This window comes from Lacerta agilis, chromosome 9 (genome assembly GCF_009819535.1).
Source record: "Lacerta agilis isolate rLacAgi1 chromosome 9, rLacAgi1.pri, whole genome shotgun sequence".
NCBI lineage: Eukaryota > Metazoa > Chordata > Lepidosauria > Squamata > Lacertidae > Lacerta > Lacerta agilis.
In genome coordinates this window covers 47,186,294-47,201,511 of record NC_046320.1, presented here as the reverse complement: position 1 = coordinate 47,201,511, position 15,218 = coordinate 47,186,294, and the positions used below count along the sequence as shown (strand labels likewise).

The 15,218-nt window shown below is 44.4% G+C and overlaps 1 protein-coding gene across 8 annotated transcripts in view; it reads right to left on the bottom strand.

Annotated features, from left to right (window-relative positions):
- Positions 1 to 1,475: 1,475 nt before the first annotated feature.
- PDE5A (phosphodiesterase 5A) overlaps positions 1,476 to 15,218 on the bottom strand; it is an 80,557-nt gene continuing 66,814 nt past the window's right edge. For 5 of the 8 annotated variants that reach the window (XM_033159842.1, XM_033159847.1, XM_033159845.1 and 2 more), the window contains exons 13-21: positions 14,116 to 14,241; positions 13,636 to 13,730; positions 9,362 to 9,449; positions 7,941 to 8,041; positions 7,690 to 7,767; positions 5,733 to 5,796; positions 4,507 to 4,581; positions 3,709 to 3,792; positions 2,769 to 2,906 (exon numbers count right to left, since the gene is read on the bottom strand). In XM_033159842.1, the coding sequence (XP_033015733.1) occupies positions 2,769 to 2,906; positions 3,709 to 3,792; positions 4,507 to 4,581; positions 5,733 to 5,796; positions 7,690 to 7,767; positions 7,941 to 8,041; positions 9,362 to 9,449; positions 13,636 to 13,730; positions 14,116 to 14,241 (849 nt within the window). Of the gene's footprint in view, positions 2,907 to 3,708; positions 3,793 to 4,506; positions 4,582 to 5,732; positions 5,797 to 7,689; positions 7,768 to 7,940; positions 8,042 to 9,361; positions 9,450 to 13,635; positions 13,731 to 14,115; positions 14,242 to 15,218 lie in introns of all 8 variants that reach the window. The other 3 variants (XM_033159841.1, XM_033159843.1, XM_033159844.1) reach the window with 2 other exon arrangements.

Genomic DNA, 15,218 nt, shown 5'->3' with positions numbered 1-15,218 from the left:
CAGGGCCAAAACCTACACGACTAATTCTGTAATTAACTTCAACACACTGCAATGGTATATAAATGTCAAAAATAATGCAGAAAATAATATAACTATCAATGTAACATTGCAGACTAAGAAAACAAAGACAGGGAACACCACTTATTTGCTTGTATGATTTCTGCTCCTGACCTTGGGAGACCAGGCAAAGAGAATTTTTCAACATGTCTAATCAACAGTGCAGCCCACTTTGGAACAATGTATCGTGCTTGCGTCTGTCCTGTACTTACAGTGCTCTGGAAAAGCAGATTGATCTCCACGATGATTTGTGGAGGATCTAGTCTTGAGGAAAAGAGGTTGAATGTGGTCTTCATCTCCTTATATGCACAAGCTATACACAGTGGTCAAAAGATTGCAATTGACTGATCCTCTGGGGATAATGTTGAAGAAGGATGTTGAGTCTGCTTTGCTGGTACTTCAGACCCTAAGGTTACTGCCTTAAATGGCATCTGTTTTGGTGGAGTAGTTGAACCTGCCTTACGTACAATCCTAATGTACAGAAACAGCATGAGACAAAGCAGGAAATACAGCCCTTCCTGGAGTGTTTGAGGCTGAATGTTTGAATGCACTCCCCTGCACATGGAAAATCTAGCATGTCAAGGAGAACATTTTTGGCCTACTGTCCCTCCTGATGTGCCAGTTGTCTATATGCAGGGAGTTGGTTTTTTTTATATATGGCTGGCCACATAATATATCCCATGGAAAAGTGGCACAATTACAGAAGGACTGGAACACATGATTCTTCTGAACACGCAGCAGGCCTTTAGATTTTGGATATGGAAAATATATGAAGCCAGCCAGATAATACTTTTAATGAACAAACATTACAGCTTCAGTATGTGGCACATTTTTGTACCTATGTGAGCATATACACATGCTCCATGTCCCAAAATTACCATGAATACCACACAACTGAAGAGTATCTCCCAGATCATAAAAAAGAAGTGGCAAAAATCTACCGTAATAATGGAGAAACCTGTTTCCGTTGTCAGATTTCTTGACCTCTTTTGACTGCATTTGAAAGCCCCAATTGTGAGGCCAACAGTCCCTTTCATGGGACAGATGGAAGTGGTTTTGGGCCTGTGTTTGCAGTCAAGCATCACACAGGTTAGTGACTCTCCAAGTTGTTCCTAAAATAGAGGTAAAAGCAGCTCCTAATCATTTGGAATGTTGAGGAATATTCTGGATCCTTTGGCAGAAAGCCTTGTTCCTACTTTGACAGCTACAATGGCAGTTGTACCCTCCCTGACAAACCCCAATCCCAAAAGTGCAACTTTTCAGATAACTGCGCAAAAATCAATGCAACGTATTTGATAGGTGTGCTTGCTTGCTGCTAGTTTGTCCTAAAAAAGTATTACACATGTGAAAATCATCTTTACAAACATCTGGGTACAGCCAAAGTTGTATCCACAAATAAACACTACCAGACAAAAATCTCATTTTTGACATGGTAACATTATTGGTTGCAGGCAGTGAGATGGTATTTTAAGATTTGTTTTGTCTACGTCCTTTCTTGAGCTAATACTCGTTGACTTCTTTAAAGTTATCTTTGTAAGCTCCCTGAAGTATTCTCAGCTGTTTCCATTTCTGCTTTCTGCTTCAATACTCTGCGGTTATGCTTGTTCCAAGTCAAATGGTCTTATGAAAAACCAAAAGCATTCTTCTTTCCAAAATTCACTCATAAAAAACCTCTTTGCAATTATGAGCAGTTGTTTTTAAGTAGCCTTGGCTATTTCTCAGCTCTGATCTCTTTAATTTGATTCAGTTTTACAATATCCAGAGCAATTCTCAAGTTCTGGACCGGGCCTAATTTTCTTCACTCACTCACATCGCTGCCAGCTTCAGGTTGTTCCCCATTCCACCGTTTCAGCAGGCAGGACGGCATTGAAGCTTGTTTGCTGTGGGATGATCCCACCTCACTGAAAGTATCCCCAATGTCTACACAGTCTCTCTTCCGTCTGTCTCCATTCCCCATTTCTCTTGACTTTGATGTCTTCTTCAGATAACTGCACTTTGGAGCTACGATGCTCTAAGAAATGTCAGGCAGTTCCATCTATAGATCCTTACCAGCAGCCTGGGACTGCTGGGTAATTAACAGCTCAAGTTCATTTAAGGTGAAGCACTCTCATGGCAGGAAAAGGCACAGGAGCCATATATTCTCTCAAGATACTGTGCTTCAGTCCTGACTTTCTTTGGAATAAAGAGATACTGGATTCAGCAGCTCCCATAGTGAACTCTGACCACTAAGCTCCTGCGTGTTTCTCAGGCTCCCAAAGGCAACACTGCGCTCTCATTATTTACACTTACAGAAACAGACAACACAAAAAGATGAAAAAGGTGCTAAATATGGTAATCGTTTTAAAGTACTGGCCATTGACTGAAACTAAACAACTATGTACAACTGAGAACAGCAGTCCTAGAAACTCTCCTCTTCTGTACCGTCTTATAAAGCTGAGCAGAGCAAACTGGACCTGCTAAGTGCAGACCTCGTTCTCCCTCAAATAAACGAAATATTTTGAAATATACAACTATGATACATCATACACAAAAATGTTCATGTTACGCTTCCGAATGCTGTGCAAAAATATATGTCTCCTTGTTCTTTAAAATACAGCAGTGGCAAATGATACACCTATTTCGTACAGTGTCTAGCAAAACATTTCAGTATCTCCAAATCACTATATATAAATAGCTTCTTTGTAAACCAGCATTCCTAACAAAGTGCTATCTCAGTTCCGTTTGGGCTGATTGCTTTCTCCATTGATCAGGTTTGTTTCTTGCTGTTCGGCTAATGACTGCCATTTCTGCCTGTTCTTTCTGCAGCCGTCCAGCAAAGGATAGCAGGCTTCTGAGACGTGTGTCATCGCCTGCAAATGGAAAAGCAAATCAGACCCATCAAAACCTAACAAAGGGGAAAGGGGACTTCTCTTCCTTAGAGTTTAGCAGTTTCACAGAATATACTGGGAACTGAATACAAAGAAAACATCCAAGAAGCAGCTTCCCAGCATGCCCCTGGCTGAGAGGTGCAGTCTGCGAATGGCAGCGGATCTGGAGAATGGCGGATTCCCCCTCTCTGCATGCCACAAGGCTGCCTCAAACTGTCTGCAGGAAGCTAGCCAGGCTTATCCCATGGCCTGCATTAGTGCCACATCATTCCTACACAGGAACTGCACCTTTCAAGGATATATGCACAGATTTGGGAACCTGTGTCACTCCTGGGTTGTTGGACTCCAGCTCCCATCGGCCAGCATAGCCAATGGTCAGGCATGATGGGAGTTGTACTCCAATATCACCCAGAGGACCAAATATTCATCATTCCTGAAATAATGAACATAAGGTTCTTTGGTCAAATTCCAGATACCCATCCACTTCAGGCAAAACCATACAAACAGACCCATTAGCAGTAAATAGAGAGAAATCCCACTACATATTTCAGAGATCTTGCTTTATTGTTTTATTGTGTAAGGGTCCTTGCTCAGCAGTATTTCCTTTGTAGGAAAGCCAAAGAAGTCCCATTAAAGGATGTGAAACTTGATTGTGCAACCCCGCTTTCCACAGGAAGATCTGCATATAATGCTTTTGAAAAGAAAGCGCAGTTTTGAAAACAACATTGGCAGATGACACAGATGCAAACACTCGTCATTGTACAGGCCACTCCATATATGGTACCTCATAGAGCTGCAAGCAGATGGCATCAATGAATCCAACTTGCATGCTGGGGATTTTGTTTTTCTTTTCACGGTTCATTAAATCCTGAAAAACCAAACGAAATTCACTTTGATGCAAGACCACTTGCCGAAATGTGGCTCAATTCATCGATGTTTTGTAATTTGTACACTACATAGATAGGAAAGTTACTTTCTCTCAGCTTCAGTTCTTCTATCTGTAAAATGGGAATTGCAACAATCTACCTCCTAAGTTTCTTGTGAGGATACAAGAATAACACTGAAAGTGGGCCCTCTGAGCTTGAAACGACCACTTCCAGGTCACATGAACAGACCTCTAGACAGAGAAAAAGCTGATGCAACTGTAAATATGTAGGTGGAAATGGCTGCAAAATACTTTGCTTCTCCATTAATGCTACTTCCCATACTATTAGCACAAAATGCTTACTTCTTTGCGAAAAACATTATCTACTCAGCTATAATTGGTAGATAATACAGGGGTTGTGTCACAAAAAAGTCATCCTGTTAGTGCAAGGACTTTCCCCCCCATGTCGACTCCCCATGTGTGTTCCCCAAAAGTTTTACTGAGGGTTCCCCCAATTCGCATGCTGGTGGGTGGGTTGCATAGGCTGATGTCTTGTACTAATGAGATTAGCTCATTGGACACAGGCCTAAGTGAATATGATTTTCAGGTGCTAGATGAGGTGTCAATTTTGATTCTTTATGTGTAAAAACACCATCTAAAATGAATTTTCGGTTAAAAACAACAACCATGTTGTTTAAAGATGGTTGTTCTACTTACTGTTGGTTCTATATTGAGTTCTTTTCTCTCCTTATCACCTTGGTCAAAGAATTCTGTAGCTACAAGTTCAGCTATCTGCGAGTTAAAAGGCAAAGAACTCAGTCACTTTGCAGAGTATGTTTCAGCAATATTTTATAATACTAATATAGAAGCAGATGCAATAAATTTGCAATTATTCTGTCAGAAATGGCTAAGAAAGACATCAACAGTGTCCAGAAATCAAAAATACATTTATATCCAAAGAAGTTGAAGTAACAATTTATACAATAACTAAGGGTGCAATCAAAACCCTCACCACTTGCCAACAGTGGAAGGGGAGGCAAGAATAATTTAACCTGATCTCTGCACCACCTCCACACTAGAAAAGTGATTGGCAGCTCACCCCATTTCACCACCTGAAACGAAACAGGAATGTGTTGCCTCCTGTTTACGCCACCACTTCCACCACTGCCAGAAAATGTCCTTCTCACCGAAACTCAGAGATAGGGGGCATTCTGGCTGCAGGGGCAGCAGTGGGGTGAGCAGGGTCTCGCTTCTTGAACTTCCATCACCTGAGGCACCTGCTTCACCCTGCCTAATGGGTGAGGCAATTCTGATGCCGTCACACACTGGCAGTAAGCCTAGCTTGGGATCAAGCCCCCTTTCCAATGTCCCTCAGAGGCAGGAGTATTGCCAGCGGGGTACTGCCAGAGGGCCTTGAACACATAAGGGGGACGTTGGCACTCTGTCGGTGGCAGCTGGCAAGAGGCAGTTCAGTTTGGTGGGGGGGGGGGTTCAGATTGCTCTGCTACTAATAAACAAACAAACAAACAAATAAATAAAATCAATGAAATATTTAGAACTTCTTGCTTAACATTCTCATCTGGTTTATGCAGATTTCAATACCCCCCCCAAAAGGATGCCAGTTTTCCAAGGATTCTTTTGCAATCTCTTTTGCAATGTCTGTTTGTACGTTATCACTCCTTTGCCAGGTTTCCCATAGTAATCCTTCTTTTGAAGCTTTCAATCGCTGGCAATCAATATTTGTGCAAGAAACAAGAGGCTGCCGATCTTCCTTGGTATAACAAATTTCACCTTTCAAATTGGCACTTCCATAGTTTGTTTTGTTTTAAGTCGATACAAGAGGCAATGTGTTAAAACGGGAGGAAGTTTGGTGGGAAAAAATGCTCAAGGAAACTGTGGGCTGCCTTTTTGTAGATTTGGACAGGCCTTTGGCAGTTACTTACCCGTTGCTGAACAGGCCACGGCTTTGTTATTGCTGACAAATCACACGCAGTCATCAGCATTGCCCTGTAGAAACCATGAAGCCAAGATTTTATGCATTATAAAAAGCATTGCATCTTGGCAGCAGAATAAAAATGGGTATGGTATGCAAAATCATGTAAAATAAACCCTAAAACAAAGCCCAATTGGTTTGCGTAAATGGCAAAGGAACCATAACATTGTTGCAAGTAATTAGAATCAACTAGTAACAAATAGGACTTTGAATTATTATTATTTTTAAAAGTGCAATATGGAGTGTTCCTGTTCAGTGTTCCACCCACCGAGCCAGCCAGCCTTTTATCAGATACTCCATTCCATTCCTCCTCCTTGCCAACAGACACTTAGCATTCTGTGGCCACTAAACTTGCCCAATCACCGTTGCCCTATTCTGGTTTGGTGGGGGGTTAGATTTTTCTACTTCTGCAAACCTTGAGGTTCCCACAAACAAGTTGGTGTCTCCCGCTTGGGGTTTTAAAGATTTTTTTTTTTTTTACATACCAATCATAATTCAACACCTGAGGTCACTATTAATATATATGATTAGATACTTCCCCCTCTGATGTAATTCTAATCTAGGATTGCCAACACAAAATCCAATCTTTGTTATGGCTTTATCACTAGAACAGGATATTCCAGTCACTTTCCAGTACAAAAATAACCCCAGGGGTGTTGACAATGGGCTGTTTTAAATCCCTGTCTCACTGAGAATGCAAAGGCCTTAAGGAGTTTGATGGAGTATCAATGTTTTGAAACTAAATCTATGCATTTCACACAACCTCAGCATGTGGCCAGGTGCAGACTGGGCAAATTTTTATTCAGCTTGGCCATAAATGGTGGCTCTGCTCTTCAATTCACTTGCGTATGAACAAGCAGCAAAACAAGTTGAAAAGTTTACAGAACTCACTGTACACTGATGAGGTGAGGTGAGCTGAGCAAGTGGCAAAGATGTCACATAATTTGGTCACATGCAGAATTGTTCCCTCCTTTACATGCAGTCATAGAATCATGGAATCATAGAATCACAGAGTTGGAAGAGACCACAAGGGCCATCCAGTCCAACTCCCTGCCAAGCAGGAAACACCATCAAAGCATTCCTGACAGGTGGCTGTCAAGCCTCCGCTTAAAGACCTCCAAAGAAGGAGACTCCACCACACTCCTTGGCAGCAAATTCCACTGTCGAACAGCTCTTACTGTCAGGAAGTTCTTCCTAATGTTTAGGTGGAATCTTCTTTCTTGTAGTTTGAATCCATTGCCCCGTGTCCGCTTCTCTGGAGCAGCAGAAAACAACCTTTCTCCCTCCTCTATATGACATCCTTTTATATATTTGAACATGGCTATCATATCACCCCTTAACCTTCTCTTCTCCAGGCTAAACATACCCAGCTCCCTAAGCCGTTCCTCATAAGGCATCGTTTCCAGGCCTTTGACCATTTTGGTTGCCCTCATCTGGACACGTTCCAGCTTGTCAGTATCCTTCTTGAACTGTGGTGCCCAGAACTGGACACAGTATTCCAGGTGAGGTCTGACCCATCAAGGCAGGGCTACATGGCACTGGTGATGACTCCATTATAGCAGGCAGAGCTACTACAACTTTTGCCTGACCTTTCTCATGCAGAATAAATAACCTTAGGAGTACTGAGTTTAACAGTTCAGTGCTTCAGGACAATGCCTGTATTGCAAAGGAACAATATGGTATTCTGTCAAGGCTGTTTTACCCTGTTTGGAAATTGCATGAAAGGTTTACATAACCATTAGAAACCAGTTGCTCACCACCATTCATCAAGAAAGTTCTTTCTGTTCTCTTGCAGCCCAACCCAAGCATTCAATGAAACTAAAGTCCTGTGATAGCTGGCCTAGGCTAGCACAACAAAATCATACAGAAGCTGGATACTATATTGGCACAAATATGGCCTCACTTACAAAAATAGCTCCTTTTGATAAGGGTCTTCCAGGTTAAACTGTTTCTTTCTCAGAAGGTCAAAAAACTCTCCTCTTCTCCTGAAAGCATTATGAAATAATTATTGTTTATAAACGGCCTTAAAAGAAATTCTACGCTTTTACATTAAAAAGGGTAATCTAACGGAAAGAAAGAGAGAGAGAAAATGTTTCACAGGTGAACTATGACTTTTCCAAGAACAGCAGCTATTTGCAATAACGCTAGAGCAACTTACTTAATGTACAGTGCAAGATCTGTGGCCAGAATAGCTTGTTTGATCATTTTCACGGTAGCCTTGTATTCCTCAACAGAAAGGCCGCTGAGAATCTGGTTGCCCTTCACACACACAAAAAGAAACAACAACAAACCAGTGCTTGTGACTACACACAGAACATTTCACTAATTTGTCAGTCTCCACAATTTGCTCCGCTCTGAAACACATAGAGCTGCATTAAAAAGTCTTGCACCAATGAGAACTGGGCCCTGTTTTCTTTTGTTCTGTAGATTTGACACACTGCTATATTTTCTTGTGAGCAAGATAGCACATGGAAAACAATCCCTTCCAAAAACCCACCTCACCAGGGTTTTAATTAATTAACTACTTTTCTAAGATTTATATCCCACTTTTCTTCCCATCATGGAACCCAGAGTAGCATACATGTGGCTTCCAGAAGATGTCCCATACAGGCAGCTGACCAGAGCCAGACCACCTCAGCTGCAGTATCTGAAGGCCTCATGTGCCTTCAAACCTACCCTGGGAAAGTGACATGGAAGGAGATCCCCATTAGACTCTAAGAAGGAAACATGGTTTCTTCATTGAGAAATCTGTCTATTTTCTACACTTTGCAAAAAACTTGTTTCTTATCTAAATGATATTCACCTAAAATGAAAAAGAACAGGCAATCTGATCCCTTGGCAGCCTGCAAAGTGTTGCTAGATCATGGCCTATTGGGCAGGGTAGTAGCAGGAGTAGTAGTAGTAGTAGTTGTTGTAGTAGTAGTAGTACTAATAATAATAATAATAATAATATGAAATAAATGAACGGTGTGTAATGCAGACCATGGGATGAGGCAGTTAGCAGTGCACTTTTGTTTCAGATTTAGGATATACACACCTAAGAAAATATACATAAAACACCTTGAAGAGCAGGATTTACACTGCCAGTTAAAAGATGTTTGCATATTTGTTCGGGTGATGCACAGGCTAAGTTTAAACTTCAAGAGGTTTTTTGGTTTTGCAATACTTTTTGAAGACCATTGGAGGAAGTAACATCCTGTGGGTATGTACCACTGGAGGAAGCAATATCTGATGGGCATCCCTCTTGGAATTACTCTGCGCACCTTCCAACAGAACTTGATGCTATAACAGCAGTGCTCGCTCCATAGAAATATTAACTAGATTAATGAGCATGAAATACCCCTTTTGCTTTGGTGCCAAGGCAATAGGTACTGAAACTGACACGAGCAATGGTGCTTATATAAGCTTATCAAGGAAAGCTTGGTGGCTCTTAGAAGGGCTGCCTTTTCGTTCTTGTCCCAAAAAGGAATAAAAAAATACTTAAGAATGCATAATGCTGGGAACCCATCCAAAACTAAAAATAAAAGTGAATAGGGCAAGGTTTCCCTCCAGTGCACACATGACAAGAAAATCATTTACCGGAGTATTCAGGATCATCAGGCACTGATCAAAGTGGTGATGCTCCATGATTGAGTGGCAATACAGCTGAGCAAGAGGGTGTTCACTTCTGAAAAGGGAGAACAGAGGGCACACATCATATTTAACTGGCACATGTGACAGTGACTGAGCAAAGATAGCATTTTTTATGAAGATGGAATAGGGTTTTGGAAAGGTCTATGGGATATATATATATATATATATATATATATATATATATATATATTCCCCATCCCCCATGACTGGTCTGCAGTGGTCAAACAGGTTTGCAGGTTTTTGAAAGAATACAAAAACCTACTCACTCATGAGGTCCACAAATTTTGTCTGTCCTTGGTAGCCAATCAGAAATTTGAGACTGCCAGGACCCTGTCCCTCTGCCAGGAGTCTTTTGGGTAAAGCAGGCAATATACAGAATTCATTGCTACAAAATGTGGTGGTGGCAGCCACTGAAATTTTATTGTTTTAAGTATTTGGACAACCCACAGAGGACATACCTACCAAAAATGGATTAGCTACAATAACACATGGAGGTTCCCTTGTTATCTAAGAGGCTGTTCCCTTACATGCTATGGCCGAGACATGGCTATGTGTCAACCACACCCTTATTGGGAGCTTCTTAGGGGCATCTGCCTGATCCTTCCTGTAAAAAGAATGTTGGATTCGATGGACCTGATGCAATAAGCATACAGTGGTACGCGATTTTTTGGTTGACCCGCAAGACGAATTTCTCTATGGTCGTGCTTCGCAAGACGAGGCATTCGTCTTGCGCGGTACCACTGTAAGAAGAACCCTCCCGCTTGCGCTGGCCCTCCCTGCTTGCCGCTCACTAACGATCGCCCTCCCCGCGCTCCCCGATCGAACTCCCTACACGCGGCTTCCTCCTGCTCGCCCTCCGCGCGCTGCCCCATCGCAGTCCCGACACCTGGCTTCCTCCTGCTCGCCTTCCCCGCGCTCCCCATCGCCCTCCCCACGCCTGGATCCTCCTGCTCGCCCTCCGCGCGCTGCCCCATCGCAGTCCCGACACCTGGCTTCCTCCTGCTCGCCTTCCCCGCGCTCCCCATCGCCCTCCCCACGCATGGATCCTCCTGCTCGCCCTCCGCGCGCTGCCCCATCGCAGTCCCGACACCTGGCTTTCTCCTGCTCGCCCTCCGCGCGCTGCCCCATCGCAGTCCCGACACCTGGCTTCCTCCTGCTCGCCTTCCCCGCGCTCCCCATTGCCCTCCCCACGCCTGGATCCTCCTGCTCGCCCTCCGCGCGCTGCCCCATCGCAGTCCCGACACCTGGCTTCCTCCTGCTCGCCCTCCGCGCGCTGCCCCATCGCAGTCCCGACACCTGGCTTCCTCCTGCTCGCCCTCCGCGCGCTGCCCCATCGCAGTCCCGACACCTGGCTTCCTCCTGCTCGCCTTCCCCACGCTCCCCATCGCCCTCCCCACGCATGGATCCTCCTGCTCGCCCTCCACGCGCTGCCCCATCGCAGTCCCGACACCTGGCTTCCTCCTGCTCGCCTTCCCCGCGCTCCCCATCGCCCTCCCCACGCATGGATCCTCCTGCTCGCCCTCCGCGCGCTGCCCCATCGCAGTCCCGACACCTGGCTTCCTCCTGCTCGCCCTCCCCGCGCTCCCCATCGCCCTCCCCACGCCTGGATCCTCCTGCTCGCCCTCCGCGCGCTGCCCCATCGCAGTCCCGACACCTGGCTTCCTCCTGCTCGCCCTCCCCGCGCTCCCCATCGCCCTCCCCACGCCTGGATCCTCCTGCTCGCCCTCCGCGCGCTGCCCCATCGCAGTCCCGACACCTGGCTTCCTCCTGCTCGCCTTCCCCACGCTCCCCATCGCCCTCCCCACGCATGGATCCTCCTGCTCGCCCTCCACGCGCTGCCCCATCGCAGTCCCGACACCTGGCTTCCTCCTGCTCGCCTTCCCCGCGCTCCCCATCGCAGTCCCCACGCATGGATCCTCCTGCTCGCCCTCTGCGCGCTGCCCCATCGCAGTCCCGACACCTGGCTTCCTCCTGCTCGCCTTCCCCGCGCTCCCCATCGCCCTCCCCACACCCGGCTTCCTCCCGCCACCGCCGCTCACTACAGTACTGTAAGTAACCGCTCTCCCCGCTCGCTTTCCCCACACCCGGCCCCGACTGGTTTTTTCCCATAGGAACGCATTAATTAAGTTTCAATGCATTCCTATGGGAAACCGTGCTTCGCAAGACGAAATTTCCGCAAGACGAAAAGACTTGTGGAACAAATTAATTTCGTCTTGCGAGGCACCACTGTAATTCTTCGTATGTTTCCTATATATACTTTCTGGGGGAAGATGGTAAGGGAAGCTTTATGCCTGCAATCCAGCATAGGGCTTCTGGGGAGAAGCAGGTAAGGCAGTCTTCACTGATTCTCTCTTCCCACTAGCTTTATTCAGGTGTGTGTGCTTAGAATGAGCATGCTTAGAACTTCCCTTCAGACTATCTTTTTCAATGCAGCAAGGTCTGAACATAGGAAGCCACCTATCAGACCATTGGTCCATCTAGTTCAGCCTTGGCTGGCAGTGGTTTCAGGTAGTGGTCTTTCCTATCCCTTCCTGGAGATGCCGGGGATTGAACCTGGGACCTTGTCCATGCAGATCAGGTACTCTGCCACTGAGTCACAGCCGTCCCCCTCGAGTGGAGCTGCCATGTGCAGGCATCATACCGAGGGTGGCTACTGCAATTGTGCTCTTGCTTCCTTCCCATTTCTTGCCTACATGCATTCAAGTTAACATGTGGACTGGGTTTCCACAGCCCTTAAAAATCTCCAGAGGAATGGGGTGGGGGGAACTGTGTGGGAAGTGGCAATAGGGCCTGTAGGGCAAAATTCACCCTCCCCACCCCATCAGCATGAATCTCCACTGCATGAGAGTCGGTGCCTTTGGGAAGGTTTGTAGTTTAGTGGTAAAGGCTCTGCTTTGCATGCAGAGGGTCCCAGCTTCAGTCCCCCTGCATCTCAAGGTAAAAGCTGGAAAAGACACCCTATTTGAAACCCTGGAGAGCTTCCACCAATCAGTGAGGACAATACTGAGCGAGGTGGACCAATGAGTGGGCCTGGTATAAGGCAGTTTCCCATGTTCCTATTTCTGCAAACAGATCTTTTTTTTTTTAAGTGCACTTCATATAGCTTTTGCTTAACATAATTTACAGCTTTCTGTTTTTTTAAAAAAAATTATTATAAGAAAAGCACAACTCACTTCCAAGAAAATAATCTCAAGTCAAGTGTCCTGAGTCTCCCTGCTTCCAACTACACACAAAGAACAACATTAATCCCCATTTTAATCTATCCTTCACTAGCCTGAGGGATTAAAAAAAATCCCTAGAACCATTTTTAGTCTGAAAAGGGAATGTTATGGAAACGTAATGCTCTCTTGTTTTGTGGTGTTCATGAACATCAGGCTTCACTGTCAGCAACATTTTCCCAGGACGTTTTTTGGAATGGGGATGATGCATCTCCAGAGGTCCACCCCCCCCCAAAGAAATAATTCATTCTTAAACAAATAAAGTAAAAAAATAGCCAACTGGTTCAGGCCACTGCTAATCTGTAGGTTGCTGGATGTTTGTGAAAAAAGAATAGGAATGGGAAAGAGAACAGAATGAAGAGCTGACTTTCACCTACATTCTAAGAACTAATTTGAATGGAAGTTTTTGAAAGAATTCAATGTTTCTCTCTTCTGACTGTTCCATCAGTGCAAGCATGTCTGCTTGCCAGACAGACCAGTCCCCTGTCTCTTATCCTGCACACTGTTTTGAGGATTCTCCTGACCTACCAGAGTGGATTTGGGGGAAGTGTGTGGCAGGGAGAGTGAAGACACCACCATTGCACTAGCAGGAGCCTTCGCAACTGGCTTCCGCAAGCGGGCCAGGTCAGTTAAATATGGGACATTATTCCTACCGCCCTACAACATCTTTTGAGAGAAAGTTCCAAATGCAGCAGTCATGTACATAAACTACTGGGAAATCACTGCGCTGCCTTGTTAACTACATTCCAGCTGGAAAAACTCTGGAACCTAGAAGCAGTGACCAATTTTTTATTCTTCCTCCTCCCTCCTCCTTGCTTTTCCTTTAGTGTCATGTCTTTAAGATTGTGATATTGCATGTGAGGGCAAGGACTGTACTATCAATGTCATTTGTAAGCTGCTCTGGGAGACTTTTTTGGGGCTGAAGAACATGATAAAAAATGCTTCAAGTAAACAACCCCTTAAAAACCCAATCTCCTCTCTTTTAAATCCCCCTTTACTCGCCTCTGTATGTAAGAGTTGTTCACACCTCTGTGGTCCAGGTCATGGCTCAGTGCTGCGATCAGCAAAGAAAGCACCTCAACGTCCGTAAGCTTGCTCTGAATGAAACATGAAATTCAGGAGAATATATTTCTACGTTTGCTTAAAAAAACAACTGGATTTGACAATTCATTATAAGTGTATCTTGATCTCCCACACCTTCTGGAAACTCTCTGATGATAATAATAATTACAATAAAACCTTAAAATTATACACACACAAACACCCCCCACACAACATTTTCTTTACATGAGAAGAGCCCTGCTGGAAGCAGAACCTGAATGTGGATATGGGGCCCAAGATTGACACACTAATTTTGGTAGGAAGGATTATATGTATATGTATATGTATATGTATATGTATATGTATATGTATATGTGTGTGTGTGTATACACACACACACACACACACACACACACACCATGCAAATAAATCCAAGCATACCTGGATTTTCCCTGACTTCAAAGCAGCAAACATGCACTGGGCAGTGTTGAAAGCATGCCTCCAATTATGATACGCAACATTTTTCCGGTAATTTTTCCTCACACTCAAAATCCATCTGCAAAGGACCTTAAAAAAAAACCACACACAAAAAATATTCAGTTAAAAGTACCATATATTGCACTGTTTTCACTGACAAGAGCACAAAATTTCATTTATCAGCACTCCAGCACATTTCCCATCTGGCTTCCTTACAGGCTTGATAGAACTGAATTGGAAACAGAGAAGCGGGGGGGGGGGGAAGTTATACAATTTTTGTTGTCTTGGGAACATATTTCGTCACTTGAACTCTGGGGCTCTCTGGAGGGAGTTGCAAAGTAAAATCAAAAGTCTTTTAAAACATACAGTTACCCAAAGATGAAAATGGTGGTGAAGACAGGCCAGAATGGGCTAGCCAGGTGCTGAAAGTCTCCGAATCCTTACATGGTTCTAATTACAGTGGTACCTCGGGTTACAGACGCTTCAGGTTACAGACTCCACTAACCCAGAAATAGTACCTTGGGTTAAGAACTTTGCTTCAGGATGAGAACAGAAACTGTGGGGTGGCAGTGGGAGGCCCCATTAGCTAAAGTGGTACCTCAGGTTAAGAACAGTTTCAGGTTAAGAACGGACTTCCAGAACAAATTAAGTTCTTAACCCGAGGTACCACTGTACCATGAGAACCGTTCTTAAGTAGCAGCAGTGCAGCAAGCAGCGATCTATTTTCAACCCTTGTAGAAGACATTTTACATGGTTGATAACTTGAAGATTGTATTGAAGACACTCTATTGCAGCTTGCTGAAGGCCTCTCGAGATACATGGCTAGGTTCCATCTGTTTTTAAATTTGTTTTAAGAGTTTTATTGTGCTTAGAGGCTTTCAATAGTTTTTATATATGTTTTCATTTCATTTTTAATTGTATTCATCATCACAGATGTGTTTGCTGCCCTGGGCTCCTTTAGGAGGAAGGACAAGCTATTACAGAACCAAACAAATAATAAGCACTTTGTTCAAGACTGAATGCAGTTAAAATTCCTAGTTTTTGAACAGGTTGTAAAACCATGTTTC